General features: G+C 42.9%; 2 protein-coding genes across 2 annotated transcripts in view; one reads left to right on the top strand and one right to left on the bottom strand.

The window, feature by feature from the left end:
* Positions 1 to 27,616, top strand: part of LOC109939102 (proteasome subunit beta type-8-like) — a 62,413-nt gene that overhangs the window by 20,632 nt on the left and 14,165 nt on the right. The window lies entirely within an intron of this gene.
* LOC109939101 (antigen peptide transporter 2-like) lies at positions 172 to 27,616 on the bottom strand. Its single transcript, XM_048616738.1, has 8 exons — positions 27,450 to 27,616; positions 26,290 to 26,495; positions 14,479 to 14,607; positions 10,344 to 10,532; positions 7,002 to 7,173; positions 4,962 to 5,123; positions 4,489 to 4,625; positions 172 to 446 (listed from the first exon to the last, which is right to left on the bottom strand). The coding sequence occupies exons 1-8, from the start codon at positions 27,535 to 27,537 to the stop codon at positions 249 to 251; spliced, it is 1,281 nt and encodes a 426-aa protein (XP_048472695.1). The 5' UTR covers positions 27,538 to 27,616; the 3' UTR covers positions 172 to 248.

Genomic DNA, 27,616 nt, shown 5'->3' with positions numbered 1-27,616 from the left:
AGTGATCTAGCCTCCACACTCTCTGGGTAGGGTATTACAGAATGCACTTGAACCTAATTACAAACCTCACACTGCTGTGTGATACAATGATTACACCAAAAGCTCAGTTCAATATGTACAAAAGCAAAATACAAAACTGCTATTGGATTAGACAGTAAAACGAAGACAGTGTGTGTTTCAGGGAGGGGTGATTTTAATCACAGCTCCGTGCCCTCTGTTTCAGAGTCTGGTTAAAACTCAGCTGTGCCCTACTCCCCGTTGTGAGACAGTCTCTGCAGCAGACAGAAATAGCAGCCTTTTCTCTCCATTAATTCCTCGTGCTTTCCCTCCTCCATCACCATTCCTCTCTCAATCACGATGATCTTGTCAGCCTTTTCCACGGTCTTCAGACGGTGGGCAATAACCAGGATGGTTTGTCCCGTGTCCTTCGATAACACCTGCTGGATCTGGGGGCGGTGGGGGGAAGAGAGAGAGAGAGGATTACAAATGCTCAGAGTCAGTGTGGCCTAATGCCATCATTGGCCTGGAAGCACATCTTTGGGGTGGGGGAGCTGGGAATGTTGCAAGTGTAAATTGTAGGGTGCTGGCCATGCCCCGGTCACTGTCTCTATCAGACTGCGGGAAACTACCACTACATCAGTAAGAAATCTGACCAATCTACACCCTTCCCTTTTAGGCAAGAGGAGGCAGACCTGCCTAGAAGCGCTTATCCTGAGCTGCTTGGCTCAGTTGGAAAATCAAGTCAATCACACGAAAGTTGCAAGTTGATTGTTTGTTGAACAGTTGATGATGAGGACTGTGTTTCAATTCTAATAGTTTGTAAACCATAAATGTGTAAATTAGCCCAGGGAAAGTGAGTTTATAAGCATAGGAGAGAGAGGTGATTTGACAGTATGGCAGTTTATAGTTAATAGCACAAGACTAAGGCTAAAGTAAGTTAAATGAAGTAAAAGGAACTAAAGTTCAAGGGAATGAATTGATTTAAAAGTTTCAGGTTAATGCAGAATGCCACCATGACACAGACAAACTAATGTGCAGAAAGTGTCACTGTGGTTGAATGTATGGCTGAAAAGATGGTGAAGAAGGGGGGGTTTCAGATTCTTGGGACACTGTGACTTGCTCTGGGGAAGATGGCCCCTCTCCAAGTAGGACTGGAGTTTCTTGTGGGCGCTTAGTTTAAAACCTTTGCAGTGACACTAACAAACTTGACCCGAGAGCAGGAACCAAGAGAGAGAACAGTGGAGGAAAAGACTGGGGTGCCTGAAATGCCAGCTAGCACTAGGTTAGAGAATAATAAGTTATTCGGTAGGTTCAGTGGAAGGGAGAAAGTCTAAATCAGAGTTCCGCTGCATGTTGGTGATACACGAACTATAGGGAATAAGGTTGGGAAGCTACAGTTGCAGATTGCAAAGTGGAATTATGATTTTGTGATTGTGATGGAGACCTGACTCAAAGGAGGGCAAGACTGGGTGCTAAATATTCCTCTGTGTAAAAGCACTCAGGAAAATACATAAGGCAGTAAGGACAAAGTGTGGTCTTTTTTAGTTAAGGAGAGCATTGTTGCTCTGAGGAAATGAGGAAAGAGCATTTCAGAGGGTTAAAGAACAGAATCAATTTGGTTTGAGGAATACAAAAGGTTTAGCTACATTGCTAAGTGTAGTCAATAGAACAGCAGCAAGTGGGGAGGACATAGAGGAACAAATCTGCAGGGAAATTACAGAGGTCTAAGTATCATAGATCCTTGTGATAATTAAAGACCAGTATACAGACTGGGATAGTGTGGTGTAAGGGGCAGCAAGGGGAAGGTGTTCCTAGAGTGTGTCCAGGAGAGTTTCCAGCTGCAATATGTGCCCAGTCCAACAAGGAAGCAGGCACTAGAAGACCGGGCTTCTGGAAATAAGATTGGCCAAGTGATAGTGGGGAATTTAAGGATCAGTGATCATTGGTCAATCCAGAGTAAGAATAATCAAAAGGTGGAGAGAGGAATTTAAAGGGACAGGAACACAGCTGGACTGATAAAATGGAACAAAAGGTTGGTGGGAAAAACAGCAGCTGAACAATGGGGACGGGATGGTTCCGTACAGTCAAGGTATATTCCTTCAAAAAGGAAAGATGGGACCATCAAATCGAGAGCTCCATGGATGGCAAGGAAATGAAAATTTAGACAAAGAAGAGAAAGTGTGCTTTTGACAGGGGTCAGATAGATAATACAATTAAGAACAAGGAGAAATATCGAAGGTTTGGGTGGGGAGGTGAGAAAGCAAATAAAAGAAACAAAGGGAAATTATAAGAAAAGACTGGCAGCTAACATAAAAGGAAAATGCTACAGTCTTCAATAAGGATATCAATAGTAAGAGATAGTAACAGGAGGAGCAGGGCTGATTAGGCATCAAAAAGGGGATCTGCACACAAAGGCAAGAGGCAGCTCTGAGATGGTAAAGGAATACTTTGCATCTGTCTTTACCTACGACGCAGCTGCTTCCTAGGTCACAAGGCCGCAAAATGTCAGGCCATTCAGCCCATTGTGTATGCTCTGCTATTCAATGAGATCATGATTGCTCTGATCATCCTCAACTTCACTTTCCTGCCTTTTCCCCATAATCCTTGCTTCACTCACTGACGAAAAATCTGTCTTTCTCAGCCTTGAATATATAGGAGGCTATGATGACAGAGGAGTAAATCCAGTGAGTTAGAATGCTTTTAAATTGATATGGAGGTGGTATTGCAGAAACTTTATGTACTTAAGTCAATAAAGCACCAGGACCAGAGAAGATGCGTCCAAGGATACAGAAGAAGTGAAAGTGGAAAATGTAGAGGCCTTAATTTTTCAATCCTCCCTAGAGTTGGTTGAAGATTGCCGGAAGACTGGAGAATTGCAAAATTTACAGCCTTGTTCAAACAGGTTGTACAAAGAAAGGCCGAGAAATCACATACCAGTCAGTATAATATTACTGGCAAGAAAACATTGAGGAAAAGAAAACTATTTGAGAGAGTTTTAATAGTCACATGGAAAAATATCTGTTGATTCAGAGAGGCAGCATGGATTTGTTAGTGAAAAACATGTCTACCAAACTTGGAGTTCTTTGAGCGGTAACAGAAAGGCTTGATGAGGGTAATGTTGTTGATGTGGTCTATATGAATTTCCAGAAGGTGTCTGATACAGTGCTACACAACAGACTTTTGAAGAAGTTTATCTGTCATGCTATAAAGGGGACAGCAGTAACATGGATACAAAATTGACTGAGTATTAAGATAATAGAAGAATGGTAAATGGGTATTTTCTTGAGTTGGTGGAAGGTTTGTCGTGCATTTCTGCAGGGGTCAGTATTGGACCCTTCCTAATACATATGAATAATCTGGATCTTGGTGTATTGGGGACAATTTTCATTTTTGCAGAGGATGCAAACCTTGGAAGAATTATAAACTGTAAGTGGTCAGTGTGGAATTCCAAAAGAGCATTGACAAGTTGGTGCAGTGGTTGGATAGGGGGCAGATGGGGTTCCATGCAGAAAAATGAGTTGATGCTCTTTGGTACAAAGAAAATGGAGAGACAGTATAAAACAAAGGGTACGATTCTAAAGGGTGTACAGGAGCAGAGGTTCCGGTGTGTATAATGTACACAAGGCACGAAATGTGGCAGGACTGGTAGAGAGAGCTGTTACTAAGCATACAGTATTCCAGGCTTCATTCATAGAGGCAGAAATTACAAGAGCAGAGGGGTTATGATGAACTTATAACATACACATGTTTCAACCTCAGCTGGAGTATTGTGGACAGTTGTGGGCGCCACATTATGGGAAACATGTTAATGTACCGGAGAGAGTGCAGAAGTGACTTTAGCTTTTAGGAGAGATTGGGGAAGGTTTGACTGAACTCTTAGGGGAGGAGAACGATAAGAGGAGAGGAGACAGAAGTTTTCAAAATTGTGAGGTGTCTGAACAGAATAGACAAGTAATAAAGAAAGTTTTGCTGCTCATAAAATGGATTGAGAAACAAAAGGCACAGTTTCAAATTGTTTTGCAAATGAAGTGAATGCAACATGAGAAAACTTTTCCACACACTGAGTAGTTAACGTATGGAATGTACTGCTAGGAATTGCAGTGGAGGTAGGTTCAATTGAGGCAATCAAAAGGGCATGTAATGATTATATAAATAAATATGATGTATAGGGAAAAGGCCAGAGAGCAGTACAAAGTTCACATTCTCAGAGAGTCCGTGTAGGCAAAATGGGCTGAATGGACTCCTTTCACACTATAACAATTTTGACATTGCAATAAATCTGTTACATCAGGAATAACCCCAATCAATCTACACTAAGTGGACTAAAGCCGTTACACCATAATAAACCCTATCAATATACACCCTAACACTGTGTAATAAAGCTCTTTTACACCAGTAATAAACCCCATCTACGTACACCCTAACACAGTGTAATAAAGCTCTAAGCCACCAGTAATAAGGTTTTCTATGAATCCAGAAACTGCTCACCGTGTGCTCACTTTCCAAGTCGAGTGAGCTTGTTGCTTCATCGAGGATGAGGATTTGAGGTTTCCGGATGAGTGCCCGAGCAATGGCTATTCTCTGTTTCTCTCCAGCAGAGAGCCGTCCTCCTGCCTCTCCGACATCTGAGTGAGAGGGTGGAATATTTCAGTGATGGTCATGTAGTATTCACGCAGGAAACATTCCCCTGTTTCCTCTTCTCAGTGACTTACTGTCTGGAGGAGGTCCTCTCCGAGAAAGGGAGGGGAGCTCTCCACTGGTATTGCCCTCTCCAGGGATCAATAGGAGTAACCCCAAAACACTCAAAGCCCAGAGTCACTCACCCTTGCTAACAGAGTCCCTCACTCTCACCCTCAATGATGGTGACTCACCCTTGCTAACAGAATCTCTCACTGTCCCTCCTGCTCATCCTGCCCACACACCCAGTCTCAGTGGGTTCAGATGGTTGTTTCTGACAGTACCTGTATTGTAGCCATGCTCCAGCCTCTCGATGAATTTGTGGGCATTAGCTTTTTGAGTTGCTGCAGTGACCGATGATATTGGACAGTTCTGGAGGCCGTAACAGATATTCTCCCTGACAGAGAGCGCCATCAGCACAGGCTCCTGTCCCACAACGCCCAACTGAGGAGCAAAAATACAAGAGTTTTGTTCAGAATCACCAGTAGACAGACAGACTCCAATGTTGTTCCAGAATACTGTCGATGTGAGAGGACCAGGAGAACAGTGAAACCTGCACTCAGTGCTCACTAATGGACTGGGAGTGAGACAGGGAGTGTGGGCAATGGAGAAACATCATTCAACACAGTTCAAGGCGTCAGAGATCTAGAGAAGGATATTTTGAGTGTAATTTTGAGTGTAGTTTTGAGTGTGGAACACACCAATATTATGTGTAATTTGAAATGGATAGTAGGGCATTGGTATGCATGCCCCCCCCACTGAGGCAGTTGGTAAAGTGGTATACTTGCCTTTATTAGCTGAGGCACAGAATTTAAAGAACAGGGAGATGATGCTAGAACTGTAGGAAATATTGATGAGGCCACGGCGAGAGTAATGTGTGCAGTTCTGGAATCCACATTCTAGGTGAGATGTGATAGCACTGGAGAGGGTGCAGAGGAGATTTACCAGAATGCAGCTTGGACTGAAGAGTTTCAGTTATCAAGAGAGATTGAACAGACTGGGGTTGTTTTCCTTACAGCAGAAGGGACATGACAGAGATTTATAAAATTATGAGGAGCACAGATAGGAAGAAACTTTCCCTTGGTGGAGGGATTAGTGACCAGGAACACAGATTTAAGGTACAGGGCAGAAAGTTTAGAGGGCACATGAAGAGAAACTTTTTTACCAAGAGGGAACCTGGAACTCACTGCCTGTAAGGGTGGTAGAGGCAAAAACCCTCAGAACATTTAACAAGTATTAAGATGGGCATTGGTGATGCCAAAGCATAAAGGCTGTGGGCAAATAGGATTAAAACAGTTAGACAGTTGTTTTCGACCAGATTAGACTTGATGGGTCGAAGAGCTTTTGCCTATGCTGTAGAGCTCTATAACAATAAATGCTAGCCTTATTTTGTAGGGGTAAAAATTGGAGGGTAAATACTGGTCAGGACACCAAGGCTAACTCCCCTGATTTTCTTCAGAAAGAGGCCCTGGGTTTATACACACCCACCAGAGCAATCAGATGATTCATACTTTGTCTGAACGACTCTATCAAGGAGAAGCCAAAGGTTCACTGAGGAGCAGCTCAGGAGGGTGGGTCAACAGGTTTTAGGCTGGAGTGATGAAAAACAAAAAGGTTCTTCCCATTATAGCAGAGAAAATCTGTCAGAGGGAGGTGAGAGGGAGGGGCCACAGTCAGCAATGGTCTTGCTCAAGGAGATTGAGGTAAATTACATTGTCCACTCTGATCAGTCAGAGGGTGATAGCAATGGGCATGTTTCAATCTAAATGGCTTTTCCATGCCCCTAAAGGCTGCTGAGGATGGGAGTTAGGTCGAATATACAGACTGAGATTGGAGCTTTTTTTGTCAGTGGTACCGGGGCAATAGAACCAAGGTGGGTAGATTTAGAGAAGACATAGATCAGATGTGACCTAATTCATAGTGAACAGGCTGAAAGGCCACCTCCAAATGGGCAGAAAGCCAGGAACTGAGATCGAGGGACAGTGAGTAAGTGAGTACAAGGTGGAATGAATGTCAGACCCTGGGGTATTATAAGACTGTTGAGTGCCCTGTCTGTTACTGATATTGCTGCTCTGCAGTTCCTTATTCTGTTCATAACTTATATACTACATGCAATCAGTGTCCCTGTGTGTATTACACACACACAATCAGTCTCCCTGGAGTATATGACACTCTCTCAATATCCTTGTGTTTCTAACACTATCTGCCTGCCCCCTGGAGTTATATGACATGGTCACCCTGTCTCTAGGTGGTATATGACACCCTCCCACCCTCTCTCTGTCTGTCCTGAGGGCTGGGGGAATATCCCATGCTGTTCCTCAGCTTGTTGTGGTCATATTTGTGTTCATATTCCTCGATGGGTCTACCATCCAGCAGGATCTGTCCAGACTGAGGCTGATAAAATCTCTCGAGCAGATTCACACACGGCGTCTTGCCCCCACCAGAGGGTCCCACCAGGGCCGTGATCTCACCACACTTCAGCTTAAAGGACACGTTCTGAAAAGAAATAGGACGCACACAAGGAATATATCAGCACAATGCAAGGCAGTTTCCGTGTCAGAAACCAATGAACTATTGAACTACTAATTCCAACAAGTTTTTTTTTTAGAAAATTCGGGCATACAGGCAAAAGATGGCTGTGGATGTAAATTCACTATCTGATAGATACCCTTATGAAGCCATGGATCATCACACTTGTCTGGTGTCACAGAAATGTCCAAAAGGGACACTTAAAAAGAAGGATGAGAGGTGACTTGATAGAGGTTTACAAGATGATGAGAGGCATAGATAGAGTGGATAGTCAGAGACTTTTTCCCAGGGCGGAAATGACTATTATGAGGGGACATAATTTTAAGGTGATTGGAGGAAGGTATAGGGGAGATGTCAGAGGTAGGTTCTTCACACAGAGTGGTGGGCATGTGGAATGCGCTGCCAGCAGTGGTAGCGGAGTCAGATACTTCAGAGACTTTTAAGTGACTCTTGGATAGGCGCATGGAGGTTGGTAAAATATAGAGTATGTAGGGTAGATTGATCTTAGTAGGATAATAGGTCGGCACAACATCGTGGGCCGAAGGGCCTGTACTGTGCTGTGTTCTATGTTCTGTGTTCTATGTTCTAAGCGTTAGCAAGTGGCTAGTTCCCCATCCTGCCTCAGGAGAAAGCCAGCTCCTGCCTAAATGTTTGTGGGCTCCCCTTCCAGAAATATACAAATATACACCAAATGCCCATTCCCTAATCTGTGCGCATTAGTGCATCAATGTGCTCATGTGTATACTGTGAAGGTCACAGCTCGAGGACTGCCATTAGACATAAAAGGCATACCCTGACTCTGAATGCTTGAAGCTAATCAGTGCTGAAAAGTAACAGGACAGAATAATTTCAGTTAAACTGCAAGTAGAAAAATCTCAAAACTGACTGCTCAACTACCAATGATGGACTTACTGTATCACCCAATGTAGACATGGTTACATTCACTATCCACTCTTCACCAACAACCCAGAGACTGATCCATATATCTATTCATTTTTATCTTTTATTTGAACTCACTTTGTTTCTAATCCGTGTGCCTGTGTATTACACTTCTACATTTCTCAGGTTTCACAAACTAATAAACTCACTCTTCCATTCAAGAACGCTTAGTTAAATTGGTTCTTATTCAAACATAGGTTTGTTTGGATATGCGAGAAACGCATTCTATAGGGAACCTTTTTAATAAACAATGTTGCGACCGATTAAAGAGGTGGTTGAATAAAGAAGGGGAGACAGTTCATCCAAGTTTGCTGAATTTGCAAAATAGATGCAAAGGCATGTTGTGATGAGGATATAAAGAATCTGCAAGCGGATATAGATCGGTCGAGAAAGTGGGATAAAACTTGGCAGATGGGGTTCATTGTTGGAAAGTGTGGGGTCACACACTTTGGTGGAAGAATCGAAGGGCAGATGATTATTGAAATGGAGAGAGACCCCAAAAAAAATGAAGCACAGGGGGATCTGGGTGACCTTGTGTAGGTGCAGCAAGTAATGAAGAAGGTACGTGGAATTTAGGGCTTTGTTACCAGGAATTTTAAAAACAGAGATCTTCTGACAATTACACAGGATACTGGTGAAGCCATACCTGGAGTACTGGGTACAGCTTTGATCCCTGTATTTAAGAAAGGATTGTCTGGGATTGGAAGCAGTTAAAAAGAAATTCATGAGGTGGTTCTTACCGAGAATGGCTAAACAGGTTTGGCCTTTATTCATTAGAGTTTAGAAGAATGAAAGTGATTTTATTGGAATGATGATTCAGAGGGGTTTGACAAGGGGAATATTGAGAAGATGTTTCCTCTAGTTAAATTAGGGGTCATAGTTACAGAATAAGAGCCCACTCATTTGAAACTAACATGCGAAAGAATTTCTTCTCCCAGAGGATAGTGAATATCTGGATTTCCCTACCCCAGACAGTTACAGAGGTTAAATTACTTCCAGTGATCTAAGAGGGTTCGATGTATAGATAGATTAATGGATACCAGAGTTGACAGCTGTGCAGAGGCAGTGAGAGAGAGAGAGGAGGCCTGGGATAGATTGGCCATGATTTTATAGAAAGGAATGGCAGGCACAAGGAGTTGAATGACTTCTTTCTGCTGTTTGGTTTGTGCAATTGTGGCCAGTTGTTGACATCAACATCATCAGCTTGGGCTGGTGAAGAGCTTGAGGTTTACAATAAAAAGAGAATATGAGTAGTTTCTGTCTCTGTGTCTCTCTCTTTCTCTCTGCTGCAAAAGTAACTGGATCCTGGAGAATGCCACAATGTGGGGAAATGTAAGGTTATGCACTTTGGAAGGAATAGAGGAGCTGAATATTATTTAAATGGAGAAAGACTGCAGAAAGCTGCAGCACAGTGGGATTGAGTGTCCTCATGCATAAAAGGTGAGTATCCAAGTTCAGAGCGTAATAGGGAAAGAAAATGGAATGTTGGTCTTTATTTCAAAGGGAACAGAATACAAAAATATAAAATAAAAGGTTGTTTCCCCTTGTAGGAGAGTCTAGGAGCAGAGAGTATAATCGCAGAATAACAGGTCACACAAGACAGAGATGAGGAGGAATTTTCTCTCTGAGAAGAGTGAATCTGTGGAATTATTTACTGCAGAGGGCTGTCGAGGCTGGGCTATATGCAAGGCTGAGATAGACATTTTTAATCAGGCGGAAATCAAGGGTTTGGGGAAAAAATGGAGTCGCACGTTATTAGATCAGTCATGATCACAGTGAATGGCAGAGCAGACTCACTGAGCTGATTAGCCTTTTTCAGCTCCGACGTCTTATGGTCTTAATCCGTTCAGTTGCTGATTTATGATCTCTTTGAATTCTACTGAAACATAACCTTTAGAACCTGATCTAAGATCTCACTGAGACCTACTCCAATACTACATTACAATATCTATAGATAATAATAACAGAATCAGTGCAGGCATGATGGGACCAATGGCCTCCTTCTGTCCCATAACAATGCTGTAATTCCGATCTCACTGATATCCACTTGAACATTGTCTTCAGTATCTGATCCAGATCTCAGAGATGTACTTTTAATATTACTTTCAGTACCTCATGCAGGATCATTCTGGGATCCACTGTAACATTTTAATTGCTGATCTCAGAGGATACTGAAGATGAATCGATTATAACCTTACCTTTAAGGCCTGAATGTTGGGTCTCGTTGGATAAGAAAAGGACACATTCTGGAATTCCACATGTCCTTTCAGAGTCTCCTTTACCAGGTTCCCATCCGTGGGAACTGTGGACTTCTGGTCCAGGTAATCAAACACTTTCTCAGCTGCTCCCACTGAGTGGGTCATCTCCGAGTACATGTGAACCAGGGTCTGTTCAAATAGACAGACAGCAGCTTTATCTTGGCCATGTCCATACCCTTCCTCACAAATAAAGACCAAACATAGCAATGCATGTACCAACAACACACAGCAGTGGCTGAAAAGGAGGCATGAAGCTGAACTGGAATTTAAAGTTGGAGGATTAATGGTCTTTCTGTCAGAGATTGTTTCTAGTGGTAACCAGCAGGAAATTAGCAAGATCAGGGCCTACAGGGGATCTCATGGTAATACTATCTTTGTGGATGTAGTCATTGAAACTGAGCCGTTAATTTCATGAATTCAATGCTTACAGATTCAGACACCCTAATACAGTAACAGTAGAACATCTGGATTGCCATGGGAAATAACGCCACAGACGCTGTCACCAAGTCACCATTTATTTACACGTGGAGAGCCCTTGACTCTGGTCCAGCTGTCTCAGAACTAGCTCTCAGAGTGAACAGGATGTCTGACCCTCCTGTTTTTCACTTGTCAGCCAGGGCTCCCTGACTGGACCAGATTAACAGCCCTAATCAGGGAATTTGTATTCTATGAGGTCCACCTGGCTGACCTTGTTACAATCACTACACCATGAAATAGTGACGTTGTGTAACTGTCCACTGGTGTCATGGAGTGGTATGTTGGTAACTAAGCTGGCAGTGTAAAAACAGAGAACAACGATATGCTATTGTTCCCAATTTGGAATTATTGTGATCTTAGCAAACTTGAACGAATCCTTCACATTATATGTGGAAAACTCATTTAGAACTGGTGCAACATTTAGAAGCTTAGAAAATATGAGCAGGAGTAGGCCATTTAGCCCTTTGAGCTTCCTCTCCCATTCAATATATAATCATGGCTGATCATTCAACTCAATACCCCTGTTCCTGCTTTCTCCATATACCATTTGATCCCTTCAGCCCTAAGAACTATATCTGACTGTACCTTGAAAACAGTAGATGTTTTGGCTTCGACCACATCCTGTGGAAGATAATTCCATCGGCTCACCACTCTCTGGGTGAAGACATTTCTCCTCATCTCAGTCTGAAATGGCCGATCCGTATCCTTAATCTGTGGCCCCTGATTCTGGACTCCCTGGTTATTGGGAACATCCTTCCTGCTTTTCCCCTGTCTGGTCCTGTCAGAATGTTATAGGTTTCTATGAGATCTCCCCTCCCCTTCATTCTTCTAAACCCCAATGCATATAGTCCTAACCAACCCAGTTTCCGCTTATACATCAGTCCTGCCATCCCAGGAATCAGTCTGGAAAACCTTTGTTACATTCCCTCCACAGCCAGAATATCCTTTGGATACTTTAGAGACTTTTAGCGACTCTTGGATAGGCACGTGGAGGATAGGAAGATGTAGGGTATGCAGGGTAGATTGATCTTAGTCGGCTAATAGGTTGGCAAAACATCGTGGGCCGAAGGGCCTGTACTGTGCTGTACTGTTCTATGTTCTACGTTCTATCCTTCTTCGGATAAGGAGACCAAAACTGCACACAATACTCTAGGTTGTAGTCTCACCAAGGCCCTGTAAAATTGCAGCAAGACATCCCTGCTCCTGCACTCAAATCCTCTCACTATGAAGGACATCATACTATTCACTTTCTTCATCACCTGCTGCAGCTGCATGCTTACTTTCAGTGACTGGTGTACAAGGACACTCAGGTCTCATTGCACCTCCCCCTTTCCCAATCTATCACCATTCAGACAATGATCTGTCTTCCTGTCCTTGATACTAAAATAGATAACCTCATATTTATTTCCATTATACTTCATCTGCCATGCGTTTGCTCACTCATTCAACTTGTCAAATGATGCTGAAACATCTCTGCATCCTCCTCACAGCTCATCCTCCCATCCTCTGCAAATTGGAGATATTACACCGAGTTCTCTCATTTAAATCATGAAAATATATTTGTGAATGGCAGAGGTCCAAGCACTAATCTCTGCAGTAGTACAGCATAGAGAATGTGTTTAGAAAGATTTATTATGTTAAGCTGAATATTAATTGTGCTACCAGTTCAAATTAAGTAAGTTTCTTATGTGGGCATGTTTCGTACAGGTTTAGTTTATGGTGTGGTTGTCTATCGAGGCAATTGTGTACACATCACGTAAACCCAGATAGGTGGCATTTCCTGGGATCCAGCCCATACTAACATCTTTACTGATTTCCATAAAAAGCTCATCTTTGATAGAAAGACCACTAGCCTTCTGGCCCTTGCACATTTCAGATATGTAGGTGACACATTTAGAATATTTCAGATCAAAAAATTTCTTTACATAACTTAATAAACTCCATCTTTCACCCACATTTACAATTGAAGTGGAACAAGCAAATGAGCTCGCTTTCCTCAATGTATTAGTTGAGAATTCTGACAATGGATTCTTAACTCTTATTGAGCAAAGGCCTACATTCTCCAGTCAATATCCACACTGGGATTCCTACAGTCTCATGCTACAAGGTCAATCTTATTGGTATAAACACATGAATAGGGCCTTAGCCATCTGTTCACTGTGTGAGGTTGCTGCTGAGATATGTGGAAACAATCCTGCACGATAACAGGTATCCTAACCAAATCACCACTTGCTGTATATCATAAAAACTCATGAAACGGGCCTCTGTCCACCACTTCTGGCTCTGAGCGTAATAACAAACACTTGGAGCACTGTTTTACGTGGATAAAAGGAATTTGTACACACACTGCAACTTTTTCCACAAGAAAAAGGGTTTATGGGGACAGCCAAACTCACTGCATCCCCAACAGCCTGATCAATCAGAATCTACCTGCACAGTCTGAGAATGAACAGTGGCAGTTGATTGTTCTTGCTGCATCTCCAGGTAAAGGATGGATAACAAATCACTCTCTTCTTGTGCCACATAAACCCGTGTCCCTTTGTTTCAGTCTATTTCAAGTATCTTCATTGTGACGAGTGCAAGATAAAAAGCTTTGACCTTTGGTCTCCCTTTAGCAATGTTTAAGTTCTGTACTACTAAGTATTTATTTAACACAGACGTACCAAAAAGAGAAAAGAAAACACAATATGTGCAAACATTTGTGCCAAGCAAGTAGTGGCTGATGAAGATATCCAAAAAGGGAGAATCTAACAATCACCCCTTGACGTTCAATGGTGTTACCATCACTGAATCCCCAACTATCAACATCTTAGGGGTTACTATCAACCAGAGCCTCAACTGGACTTGCCACATAAACATAGTGGCCATGGGAGCAGGTCAGAGGCTAGGAATACTGCGGCGAGTAACTCACCTCCTGACTCACCAAAGTCTGTCTAAGGCATAAGTCAAGAGTGTGATGGAATACTCCCCACTTGCTTGGACAGCTACAAAGATTGGAATATGCAGGGACTGGATGAGAAGGCACAGTGAAGGCGATGGACTGAACAGGTGGGCCAAAGGGCCCATTCCTGTGCTGTACAGTTCTATGTTCTGTGTTCTACAGCACACAGTACTAGTCTTCTTATTTAGCAAAGGTATTAGGTAGGAATCAAAAGCGATGAGGTGGAAATGTAAAGGGATTGGAATGTACTGTAGGTGGATTGGATAGGAATGTGGGGAACTCAACTGGGAATGTACAGGGATTGTACAGCTATGGAGATTAGATAGGAACATACAAGGATGGGAATAGGGAGATATTGGGTGGGAATGTACAATGATTGGAAAGGAATCGAGAGATCAGATGGGAATGTACAGGAGTGTAATAGTAGTTTGAAGAGATGGGCTTAGAAAGAGCTGAGATACCACGACAGAAATCCAGTGAATTTCATCTTTTTCCAGTTCATATTGAAGTTGAGTGTGAGGACAGGAGATGGGGTAGCTACAGATTTCTGGCTGTGTTAAAATGCTTGGAGTCAGACAGAAGGTAAAAGCTAAAAGGTAAAAACTGTGCATCCCCCAAACACAGCAACTGAGACCATCAGGGAACTGAGAGTCTTACCCGGACGTAAGAGCCGAAGTCTCCCTGGTACAAGATGAAAGCGACAAGATTCCCACTACTCATCTGTCCATTCCGGATCAGGTGCTGTCCAGTGTACAACATGATCAGCTGCATTGCGAGTTGTATGTGCTGTAAAAACACAGCAAGGGGAAGGAATGAGGACACGGGCAGACTGAGAGACACAATAATATCCCTCTCCAGGACAGAGAGAACAGTGAGAGGCACAGCACTATCCCTCTGTACCCAGTGAGAGACAGAGCGAGACAGCGAGAGAGAGAGAGAGAGAGAGAGAGACAGAGAGAGAGACTGGGGAGAACCTCACTATCTACATGATACACGAGAGGAGGTGTACTTTCCCTGAGCTTACTGACTTTATTCAGTCACACCTAGCCTGAAAGTGTTGACATCTGAAGCTGCAGCTCTTTCTGCTCAGGACTGGGACAGACTGAGCGCAGTCTGAGGCAGTCACAATGTTGGGGTGTACACAGTGAGGGAGGGGGGTAGATTGTCTTGGCCATTTACCCTATGACACACGACGTACACCGCTGTGACAACATCCCATTTGTTCTTCAGTTGGTGCGTTGCCTGGAGCTTCTCCTCGAAGAGTTCCGACTCCTTGTTCTCTGCGACAAAACTCCGGACTGTCCTGATCCCGGAAACAATCTCTCCGGCCAGTTGGTTTGACTCGGCGATGGAGTCCTGCACCTCCTGGACCCAGTTTATGTGTATAATACAAAACACAGCATTCAGTCACAATCCGACTTGTGGTAGTCTGATGATTCTCCATGCCTTTCACTGGAACTATGTGTGAAGATTTAGTTGGGGTACAGACTGGGTCCTGGAGATATCAATCACACTGCAGCAACACAGGTTTGAAGATATGGTCACTTCATTTACAGCAAGGATGTAACTCCACCGACAAGGATACAGGGGAGATTTGCCAGGATTGGAAGGGTGCTGCAATGAGGAAAGATTGGATAGGCTGGGAATGCTGTATGCACCTTCAGTGCTGTAACCTGCAGGGATACAAACTGATTGATAGGAAATGGGATTAGCTCAATCATTGGCTGGCACAGATTAATTAATAATATTAAGATTAATTAATTAATCTCCACAAAAATTAACATCCCATTAATACTAAAGAATACAGGGAAGGAATTAAAGTATTATCACCGTCCCAACAGAAGAAGTATTAGACAAACTAATAAATTACTAAAGGCAGATAAGTTCCCTGACCCTGATAGCTTGCATCCCGGGTTCCCAAAAGACATAACCACAGAGATTGTGGATGCATTGTTGTAATTTTCTAAAAATCTGGAAAACTGCCAATATGACACGCCTATTCAAAAAGGGAAGGAGGCAAAAAGCAGGTCACTATAGGCCAGTTAGACCAACATCTATTGTTGAAAGTGTGTTAGAATCAATTATTAGGGAAGTAATAGCAACACATTTGGAAAATCATAGCGTAATCAACCAGAACCAACGTGGCTTCATGAAAGGGAAACCAAGTCCGAGTGATTTTTTGGAGTTTTTGAAGTCTCAACCAGAGTGGAATGAGGGGACATAGATGCATTATATTTCAACTTCCAGAAGATGCTTGACAAGACACTTCACAAAAGGTTAAGTATTAACATCCCACAGTGTGGTAAGTAGTATATTAGCTTGGATACAGAATTGGCTTATGGGCAGGAAACAGCGAATGGGGATAAGGTTTTCTTTTTCAGGTTTGGTTACCCGTAATCAGTCGGGTTCCACAGGGATCAGTGCTGGGACTGCAACTGTTTACAATATAGATTAATGTCTTGAAGGAAGGACATGAATGTACTGTAACCAGATTTGCAGACGACACAAAAATAATCAGAAAGGCAGATTGTGAGACAGCTTACAGAGAGGTATTGATAGGTTAAGTAAGTGGGCAAAAAGTTGGAGTATGATGTGGGAAAATGCAAAGTTGTTCATTTTGGAAGGGAGAACAAAAGAACAGTATATTTAAATGGAGAGAAACTGCAGAAAGCTGCAGGGACATGTGGGGACTTGTGCATGAAACAGAGAAAACTAGCACACAGCAGCAGGTAATCAGGAAGGTTAATGAAATGTTGGCCTTTATTTCAAAGGTTGGAGTGAAAGAGTAGGGAAGTCTCACTCCAATTAAACAAGGTGCTGGCAAGACTACACCTGGAGTACTGAGAGCAGTTTGGTCCCCTTATTTAAGGAAAGATATCATTTCATTGGAAGTTCAGAGAAGGTTCACTAGAATGAACCCTGGTATGGAGGGACTGTGTTAAGAGATAAGGTTAAACAGGTTTGGACTCTAGGTGGATTGGCCATGCTAAATTGCCCATAGTGTCCAGGGATAATTAGGTTAAGGTGCGTTAGCCATGGGAAATGCAGAGTTACAGAACAGGGTAGGGGGGGTGGGTCTGGGTGGGATGCTCTTCGGAGAGTTGGTATGGACTTATTGGGCCGAATGGCCTATTTCCATACTGTAGGGATTCTGTTCTACTCGCTGCAGCTTAGAAAAATTAGAGGTGATCTCATTAAAAATCCTCTATGTTTCAATGGGCTTGACAGGGTAAATGCTGAGAAAATGTTTCCTCTCATGGGAGAGTCTACGAATGCGGGGGAAACAGGCACCAATTTAAGACTGCGATGAGGAGGAATTTATTTTCTAAAACAATGTGGTGAGCTCCTTGCCACACAGAGCTGTGGTGGCAGAGTCCTGGTGTACATTTAAGGCTGAGATAAATAGATTCATGATCAGTCGGGGAATCAAGGGTTATGGGAAAGGCCAGGAAAGTGGACATGAAAAAGATCAGTCATGATCCTATTGAATGGGAGAGCAGTCTTGAGGGGCTGAATGGTCTACTCCTGTTCCTATTCCTTATGGTCTTTTTTTTAAAAAAAGGTGGCCTTTATTTTTAAAAACACGTGGTCTACGATTCAACATTAATAAAGGCCATGAGGAGGTGGGAAAAGTAATTAAATACGAGGTTCGTTTCTCGAGGGAAGGATTTGAAAAATGTTTTGTTAAACTTGAACGTAACCTTCTTTAGTTGTACTGGACCCGTAATACTCTGAACAATTTCACTCGCTGTATTATACAAGAGGATTCAGAGGCGCTGGAAACAGTTCAAAAGAGATTGTCCAGGACAGTACCAGGACTAAGATGTTAACACCTGATGAAAATGGGCTCTTTACTCAACAAAGGAAAGGATTAGAGACAGTCAGATAGAGAGAGAGGTCTCCAAGATTCTGAAAAAAAATTACACAGTGGATATCATGAAGATATTTCCCCTTGAGACCAGAACAAGGGCCAATAAATACGAGATTATCATTAATTTAATTTCTCTGGTCAGAATATAGAACTGGTGAACACAACTTGTCAGTAATGAGTTACTTTTAGGCAGATAATCAATGGATATTTAAGGGAGATTGTAATAGCTGGATATAAGGATACAGGAAATAGGAACAGAAGGGGCCATTCAGCCCATCAAAGCTAATTCTCCATTCAATACGATCATGACTGATTTACTTCAGTACTACTCTGTTGCAAATCCCTGTATCCCATGGTATCTTTAATCTGTAGAAATCCATCAAACTCTGTCTTGAACATACTCAGTGACTGGGCCTCCACTGTTCTGTGATACAATATTTGAAAGATCATAACCCTCTGAGTGAAGACCTTCCTCCTTGTCTCATTGCTTGTCTCAGAGGGCTCGTCTACTGAGGTAATATGGGCTGAGGTTAGAAACAGGAAAGGAGAGGTCACCCTGTTGGGAGTTTTCTATAGGCCTCCGAAAAGTTCCAGAGATGTAGAGGAAAAGATTGCAAAGATGATTCTGGATAGGAGCGAAAGTAACAGGGTAGTAGTTATGGGGGACTTTAACTTTCCAAATATTGACTGGAAACGCTACAGTTCGAGTACTTTAGATGGGTCAGTTTTTGTCCAATGTGTGCAGGAGGGTTTCCTGACACAGTGTGTAGATAGGCCAACAAGAGGCGAGGCCACATTGGATTTGGTACTGGGTAATGAACCAGGCCAGGTGTTAGATTTGGAGGTAGGTGAGCACTTTGGTGATAGTGACCACAATTCGGTTACGTTTACTTTAGCGATGGAAAGGGATAGGTATATACCGCAGGGCAAGAGTTATAGCTGGGGGAAAGGCAACTATGAGGCGATGAGGCAAGATTTAGGATGCATAGGATGGAGAAGGAAACTGCAGGGGCTGGGCACAATTGAAATGTGGAGCTTGTTCAAGGAACAGCTACTGCGTGTCCTTGAGAAGTATGTACCTGTCAGGCAGGGAGGAAGTGGTCGAGCGAGGGAACCGTGGTTTAGTAAAGAAATTGAATCTCTTGTCAAGAGGAAGAAGGAGGCTTATGTAGAGATGAGGCGTGAAGGCTCAGTTAGGGCGCTTGAGAGTTACAAGTTAGCCAGGAAGGACCTAAAGAGAGAGCTAAGAAGAGCCAGGAGGGGACATGAGAAGTCTTTAGCAGGTAGGGTCAAGGAAAACCCTAAAGCTTTCTATAGGTATGTCAGGAATAAAAGAATGACTAGAGTAAGATTAGGGCCAGTCAAGGACAGTAGTGGAAAGTTGTGCGTGGAATCCGAAGAGATAGGAGAGGCGCTAAATGAATATTTTTCGTCAGTATTCACACAGGAAAAAGACAATGTTGTCGAGGAGAATACTGAGATACAGGCTATTAGACTAGACGGGATCGAGGTTCATATGAAGGAGGTGTTAGCAATTCTGGAAGGTGTGAAAATAGATAAGTCCCCTGGGCCGGATGGGATTTATCCTAGGATTCTCTGGGAAGCTAGAGAGGAGATTGCAGAGCCTTTGGCTTTGATCTTTATGTCGTCATTGTCTACAGGAATAGTGCCAGAAGACTGGAGACTAGCAAATGTTGTCCCCTTGTTCAAGAAGGGGAGTAGAGACAACCCTGGTAATTATAGACCAGTGAGCCTTACTTCGGTTGTGGGTAAAGTGTTGGAAAGGATTATAAGAGATAGGATTTATAATCATCTAAAAAGGAATAATTTGATTAGGGATAGTCAACACGGTTTTGTGAAGGGTGGGTCGTGCCTCACAAACCTTATTGAGTTCTTTGAGAAGGTGACCAAACAGGTGGATGAGGGTAAAGCGGTTGATGTGGTGTATTTGGATTTCAGTAAAGCCTTTGATAAGGTTCCCCATGGTACGCTATTGCAGAAAATACGGAGGCATGGCATTGAGCGTGATTTAGCGGTTTGGATCAGAAATTGGCTAGCTGTAAGAAGACAGAGGGTGGTGGTTGATGGGAAATGTTCATCCTGGAGTTCAGTTACTAGTGGTGTACCTCAAGGATCTGTTTTGGGGCCACTGCTGTTTGTGATTTTTATAAATGACCTGGATGAGGGCGCAAAGAAGGATGGGTTAGTAAATTTGCAGATGACACCAAAGTCAGTGGAGTTGTGGATAGTGCGGAAGGATGTTGCAGGTTACAGAGGGACATAGAAAAGGTGCAGACCTGGCAAATGGAGTTTAATGCAGAAAAGTGTGAGGTGATTCACTTTGGAAGGAGTAACAGGAATACAGAGTACTGGGCTAATGGTAAGATTCTTGGTAGTGTGGATGAGCAGAGAGATCTCAGTGTCCATGTGCATAGATCACTGAAAGTTGCCACCCAGGTTGATAGCGTTGTTAAGAAGGCGTACGGTGTGTTAGGTTCTTTTGGTAGAGGGATTGAGTTTTGGAGCCATGAGGTCATGTTGCAGCTGTACAAAACTCTGGTGCGGCCGCACTTGGAGTATTGCATACAGTTCTGGGCACCACATTATAGGAAGGATGTGGAAGCATTGGAAAGGGTGCAGAGGAGATGTACCAGGATGTTGCCTGGTATGGAGGGAAGGTCTTATGAGGAAAGGCTGAGGGACTTGAGGCTGTTTTCATTAGAGAGAAGGTCAAGAGGTGACTTAATAGAGACATACAAGATGATCAGAGGATTAGATAGGGTGGACAGTGGGAGCCTTTTTCCTTGGATGGTGATGGCTAGCACGAGGGGACATAGCTTTAAATTTAGGAGTGATAGATATAGGACAGATGTCAGAGGTAGGTTCTTTACTCAGAGAGTATTAAGGGCGTGGAATGCTCTGCCTGCAAAGTAGTAGACTCGCCAACTTTAAGGGCATTTAAATGGTCATTGGATAAACATATGGATGATAATGGAATAGTTTAGGTTAGACGGGCTTCAGATTGGTTTCACAGGTCAGCGCAACATCAAGGGCCGAAGGGCCTGTACTGCGCTGTAATGTTCTATGTTCATTCTGAAATGGCCTGCTGAGATGGTGTTCCCTGACTTTACCAGACCCACTGCCTTCCCACCTCTGAAAAAAATCCGTCCTGCATCTTCTCGGTCAATCCCTTGAAGAACTTTGTTTGTTTCAATGAGATCACCTCTCATTCTAAACTCTAGAGAATGAAGACCCCGACCACGTAACCTGTTTTCAGCAGGCAATCCCTCCCTCCCAGGAATCAGTCTGGTGAAACTTCGTTAAAGTCTCTCTATGACACGTATCTCTTTCCTTATGTACGAAGAGCAGAACTGCACACAATGTTCTAGATCTGGCCTCTCCAAGACTCTGGATGATTGCACTGAGATATCTTTACTCCTGTAATCAAATCCCCTGGCTGTACTTGAGAAAATCCCACGTCTTCTGAATTGCTTGCTGTAGCTTCCCATTAACTTTCAGTATCTAGTGAACAATGACACACACCCAAGTCCCTTTGAAATTTGACACGTCCCAGTCTCTCAGCATTTGAGTACACTCTTTAAAATTTCCATTCATCCGATCAAAGTGGAAAACCTCACTTGGATTTCGACAGTGCCATCTGCCACATTTTTGCCCATTCACTCAGCCTCTCCAAAAACCTTTGAAGCATCCTTTTTCCTCCTTATAAATCTTACCTCCACATCATTTTGTGTCAACTTCAAAACTGGAAACATTAATTCGACTACTGATGGGTTCATATTTGACAGTGTCTAGGATATAGGGGTGAGAAGAAGCATGTGTGGAACATAAATACCAACATAGATCTGTTGGACTGAATGACCTGTTTACAGAAACATAGAAAATAGAAGCAGTATAGGCCATTCAGCCCCTCATGCCTGCTGTCCCATTCAACATGCTTGGTCTTCAACTTTGATATCATTTTTTTGCACTATCCCCATAATACTTGGTATGTTTCAGATGTTGAAATCTACCTACCAACATACTTACTCATCACCAGTCCTCTGGGAAAGTGAATTCCAAAGGTTCACCACTCTCTGAATGTGTGACATGTGTTCCATGCAGATATTGATAAGAAGTTGTAATGGACGCTGTAAAGATGGATTCGTAATAAGGTGCTGCCCTGGGATTGTGCGAGAGAAATCAAAGTCAATGTGGTCAAAGGGAGTGAGGCAGCATGAGTAGCAAGCTGATGAGACAGCAGAGGTTCAGGTTACTGTAGCTCAGTCTGGGCTCAGGGACAGAATATTCAAATGGACAGTCATGCGAATAATGTTTGGTAAATGCAGGGAACTATCAGTGATGTCAGGGTCGGACACACATAGATAACGTCTCCCTTCGGAGGCACTCCTTTGGGAGCAAGGATGATTTTCTCACTCTGACACACTGCAGGCGGTTATGCATTTCCTCACCTTTACACTGACACACGTACACTCATAGTGATATAAGCAGAGACATTTCAGATGAAACTCGATGGAATAAAACATGAAGTGATAATTTTTCAGAAATATACACAGTATGGCTTAAAAACTGCTAAAAGGGAGCAGATACTTCAATAAATTGATTAAGATTTAAACATTATATCTGGATCTCAGTGGGAGGAGGATGTAATGAGAATCACAAAACTTTTGCAGTCCACTCAGTCCACTCTATCTACGCTGGCTTTCTGAGCATTTTGACTTGGTCCTGGAGATATCAATCACACTGCAGCAACACAGGTTTGAAGATATGGTCACTTCATTTACAGCAAGGATGTAACTCCACCAACAAGGGTACAGGGGAGATTTGCCAGGATTCGAAAGGTGCTGCAATGAGGAAAGATTGGATAGGCTGGGAATGCCGTATGCACCTTCAGTGCCGTAACCTGTAGGGATACTTGGGGGGTGGGGGTGGGGATTCGGAATTACAATACTATCACCATCCCTATAGAAGCAGTATTAGACAAACTAATAAACTGCCAAAGGCAGATAAGACCCCGGCCCTGATAGCGCACATTCTGGGATCCCAAAAGACGTAGCTACAGAGACAGTGGATGCATTGGTTGTAATTTTCCAAAAATCTGGAGAAGTATGAGAGGGCTGGAAAACTGCCAATATCCACCCGAGTGGATAAAGAGGATGTGGATAGAGTAAACGAGGAGAGTAGATGTGTTGCATTTCAACTTCTAGAATGTTGTTTGACAAGGTACTTCACAAAAGGCTATGTCTGAAGATGCCACTGTGTTGGAGGTAGTATACTGGCGGGTATAGAGAATTGGCTCATGGGCAGGAAACATTGAGTAGGGATAAAGAGATCTTTTTCAGGTTGGTGGCCCATGACCAGTGGATTCCACAGGGATCAGTGCTGGAACCACGCTGGTTTTTTAAAGTCATTAATGAGATGAGGGCATCACTGGCTAGGCAGTATTTATTGCCCATCTCTAATTGCCCAGAGGGCAGTTTTGAGTCAACCACATTGCTGTGGGTCAGGAATCACATGTAGTCCAGACCAGGTAAGGATAGTAGGTTCCTTCCCTCAGGGACATTAGTGATCCAGATGGGTTTTTCTGACAATCGACAATGTATTCACGGTCATCATTAGATTCTTAATTCCAGATATTTTATTGAATTCAAATTCCACCATCTGCCATGGCGGGATTCGAACCTGGATCCCCAGAATGTTATCTGGGTCTCTGGATTAACAGTCCAGTGATAATACGAGGCCATCGCCTCCTCCTTCAATGACTTGGAGGAAGGAAGTGAAGCCAAATTTGCAGATGATACAAAAACAATTGGAGAGGTAGATTGTGAGACAGCTTACAGATATTGATATGTTAAGTAAGTGGGTAGCAAGTTGGCAAATGGAATATAATGTGGGAAAATGGAAAGTTGTTCCTTTTCGAAGGGAGAACAAAAACAAAACAGTATTGTTTAAATTAAGAAAAACTTCAGAAAGCTACAACACAAAGGGACATGTGGAGACTTGTACATGAAACACTGAAAGCTAGCATACAGGTGCAGCCGGTAATCAGGCAGGCTAATGGAGCGTTGGCCCTTATTTCAATGGAGTTGGAATATATGAATACGGAATTCTAACTACAAATGAACAAAGTGCTGGTCAAACCACATCTGAAGTGGTATGTGCAGTTTTGGTCCCCTATTTAACAGGAGATATCATTTCATTGGAGGCAGTTCAGAGAAGGTTCGCTAGGATGATCCCCAGTATGGGAGGGACTGTCTTATGAGCAAAGGTTAAACAGGTTGGGACTCTACTCACTGGAGTTTAGAAAAATGAGAGATGATCTCATTGAAACAAATAGCGTTCTTAACAGGCTTGACAGGTTAAATGCACCAGAGAGAAATGTCTTGGGATAAAGGGGATCCAATTTAAGACTGAGATGAGGAATTTCTGCTCTAAAAGTGTTGACAGTCTTTGGAACTGCTTGCCTCAGAGAGCTGTGGGGGCAGAGTCCTCGTGTACATTTAACGATGAGAGAGAGAGAGAGAGAGAGAGATTCTTGATCAGTCAAGGAATCAAGGGTTACAAGGAAGAGGGCAGGAAAGAGGACATGAGTAATGTCAGATTAGTCACAATCCTATTGAATGGCTGAGCATACTTCAGGAGGTAATGGTCTACTCCTGTTCCGATTCCTTATGGTTTTACATGATGGGCAGAGCAGCCTCTTTTTTTCCCCACATATGGTCTATGATACAACATTAATAAAAGGAGCCATTCAGCCCATCAAAGCTGTTCCACCATTCAATATGATCCTGATTGATTTACTGATTTACAGTGCTATTCTCTTGCACTATCCCTGTATCCCGTGGTGTCTTTAATCTGCAGAAATCCATCAATCTCTGTCTTGCACATACTCAGTGACTCAGCCTCTACCACCCTCTGCGATACAGAATTCCAAAGATTCATAATCCTTGGAGTGAAGATCTTCCTCATCTCATTTCAAAATGGCCTGCTGAGATTGTGTTTCCTAGGTCTCTACCAGACCCACTGCCCTCCCACTTCTGGAAAAATATCCATCCTGCATTTTCCCTGTCAATCTATTAAATAACTTTTTTTGTTTCAATGAGATCACCTCTCATTCTGAGCTCCACAGAATACAGACCCAGGCCAATTAACCTGTCTTCAGCAGGCAATCCCTCCCTCCCAGGAATCAATCTGGTAAACCTTTATTAAACTCTCTCTATGGCATGTATCTCCTTCCTTAAGTACGAAGAGAAAAACTGTACACAATATTCTAGGGCTGGTCTCAACAAGGTTCTTGACAATTGCTCGAAGATATCTTTATTCCTGTAATCAAATCCCCTGGCTGTAGTGGAGAGGTTCAAGTTATTGCAGCTCAGTCTGGACTCAGGGACAGAATATTCAAATGGACAGTCTTGCGAATAATGTTTGGTAAATGCAGGGAACTATCAGTGATGTTAGGGTCGGACACACATAGATAACCTCTCCCTTCGGAGGCACTCCCTCGGGATCAAGGATAAGTTTCTCACTCGGGCACACTGGAGGCGGTTATGCATTTCCTCACCTTTACACTGACACACGTACACTCATAGCAATATCAGCAGAGACATTTCAGATGAAACTCCATGGTGTAAACATTAAGTGATACATTTTGAGAAAGAAAATATACACAATATGGTTTCTAAAAAAAAAGCTAAAAGGGAGCACAGATCCAGATACTCAGTAAAAGTGGAGACAAATTGATTAAGATTTAAACATTATATCTGGATCTCAGTGGGAGAGGGGTGTGACAAGAATCACAAATCTTTTTCCGTCCAGGTCGAGATCATTCAGTACATCACATCTATACTGGCTTTCTGAGCATTTTGACTTGGTGCTAATCTCCTGCTTTTTCTCCATAACCTGTACATTGTTTCTACCTAAATACACATTCAATGCCCTCTTGAATGCGTCAATTGAACCTGTCTCCACCACATTTCCAGGCAGTGCACTCCAGGCCCTAACCACTCACTGTATGAAAACATTTTGTCTTGCCTCACATTTATTTCATTCACAAATCACATTAAAGCTGTCCCCTCTGGTTCTTGGTCTGTTGACAAGTGGGAACAGTTTCTCCCCATTCACTCTCTCCAGACCGCTCATGGTTTTGAAAACTTCTGTCAAATCTCCTCTCAACCTTGCTCTCTCCGTGGAAAACAGACCCAACTGCATCAATCTATCCTTATAGCTGAAATGTCCCATTCCTGGAACGATTCCCGACTCTCTCCAAAATGTTCACATCTTTCCTATTATGTGGTGCCCAGATCTGTGCACACTACTCCAGTTTGGCCCAATCAGTATCTTGTATAAGTTCATCATTAACATCCGGTACTCTGTGCCTCTGTGAATGAAATCTGAAATACTGTCTGCTTTATAAACGGCTCTCTCTGCCTCTCCTGCTACATTTAATGACTTATACATCTCGGTGTCTCTCCTCCTTTACCCTCTTTGGAATAGTACCTTCTGTTTTACACTGTCTCTCCATATTGTTTATAACAAAGTGGTTCACTATAGTCTGTTGTATTTGCTGGCTGTGTACTCACCATATGATACTTATTATAAAGCTTCTGAAGCACTATGGTGAGAGGAGACTCTATAAATATCAGCAAGGTGAGCTGCCATGAGAGGGACACCATGAAGAAGAGGACCCCGACTGTCATCACCAAGCTTCGCAGGAAGATGTTCACATTGGCTGCAATGGAACGACTCATGAGGGCAGTGTCAGTGGAGAGGCGTGATGTGATATCACCTGTGGGATAAACAGAATAGACAAACAGGCACTAATATCTGTTACATAAGGATAGTTATCACAACTCAACAGTAATATAGGAGCAATACTAACCATCAGCTAGAGCCAATTCATTACAGTCATAGAACATAGAACATAGAACATTACAGCGCAGTACAGGCCCTTCGGCCCTCGATGTTGCGCCGACCTGTGAAACCAATCTGAAGCCCACCTAACCTAAACTATTCCATTATCATCCATATGTTTATCCAATGACCATTTAAATGCCCTTATGACAGTGTGTTCATTGCAAACAGTCAAACCAGCTTGCTGTGGCATTTCTCAGCCCGGTGTGGCAGTCTCTTGGCAGCACCTGGCAGTCTCTCAGCCTGGCATGGCCTCAGCATGGACTTATAGTCTCAGTGATTCCAGTGCAGTCTCCTGGCCTTGTGAACCTCAAAGTGAAGCCCAGCGCGGTCTGCAGGCTTGTTGCTAACATGGACTGGGTTGGAAGGACTGGTGTTCTGGGCATTTTATTTCTCTATTTTCTAATTTATTCCCACAATCTGGAATGCTGGACTTTTTATTTCTTTATTTTTCTACTTTTTTTCCTTAAGAATTAGTACTGAAGAATCTTTCCCTAGGTATCTTCTACCTAAGATTATACCATTAATGGTGACTTGTAAACTTTTCACTGTAGTCATATGGTATGTGTGATGATTAATCTCATTCAACACTACAGCGCATTCACTGTAAACAGTCATTACAGTCTGTTCACTAGTCATCTTATAGTGCGTTCACTGCAACGTCTTATTACAGCCTGTTCACTGCAAACAGTTATGTTACAGCGCATTCATTACAGACAGTCATATTTGACACTACCGTAAGAAAATAGCCATGACTGTCAGACTGCATTTACCAACAGTAATGGTTAACAGCATCTGAGGAAATACAGCTGTTTGGTTCTGTCCTTACCAGTCCGAGTTGCTTCAAAGAAGCCGATTTCCTGCTGTACCAGGGAAGAGAAGAGCAGTTTTCGAACCCGTTTGTTCAGTCTGTACATTGTGAATATGAAGAGGCCTCCCCTGAGACCAGCTGAAATGGAGCTGGAAGAAAAATTCCTTTAGTCAGAAAGGACTGGA

This window comes from Rhincodon typus, chromosome 35, assembly GCF_021869965.1.
Source record: "Rhincodon typus isolate 14 chromosome 35, sRhiTyp1.1, whole genome shotgun sequence".
NCBI lineage: Eukaryota > Metazoa > Chordata > Chondrichthyes > Orectolobiformes > Rhincodontidae > Rhincodon > Rhincodon typus.
This window is presented reverse-complemented; position numbering and strand designations above follow the sequence as displayed.

Excerpts from the sequence above, each read along its gene's own strand:
- LOC109939101 (XM_048616738.1), bottom strand. The coding sequence starts at position 27,537 with ATGTACAGACTGAACAAACGGGTTCGAAAACTGCTCTTCTCTTCCCTG. Across the intron at positions 26,496-27,449 it reads CTTTGAAGCAACTCGGACTG|GTGATATCACATCACGCCTC; the intron begins GTAAGGACAGAA and ends TTTATCCCACAG. Across the intron at positions 10,533-14,478 it reads ACTTCGGCTCTTACGTCCGG|ACCCTGGTTCACATGTACTC; the intron begins GTAAGACTCTCA and ends CTATTTGAACAG.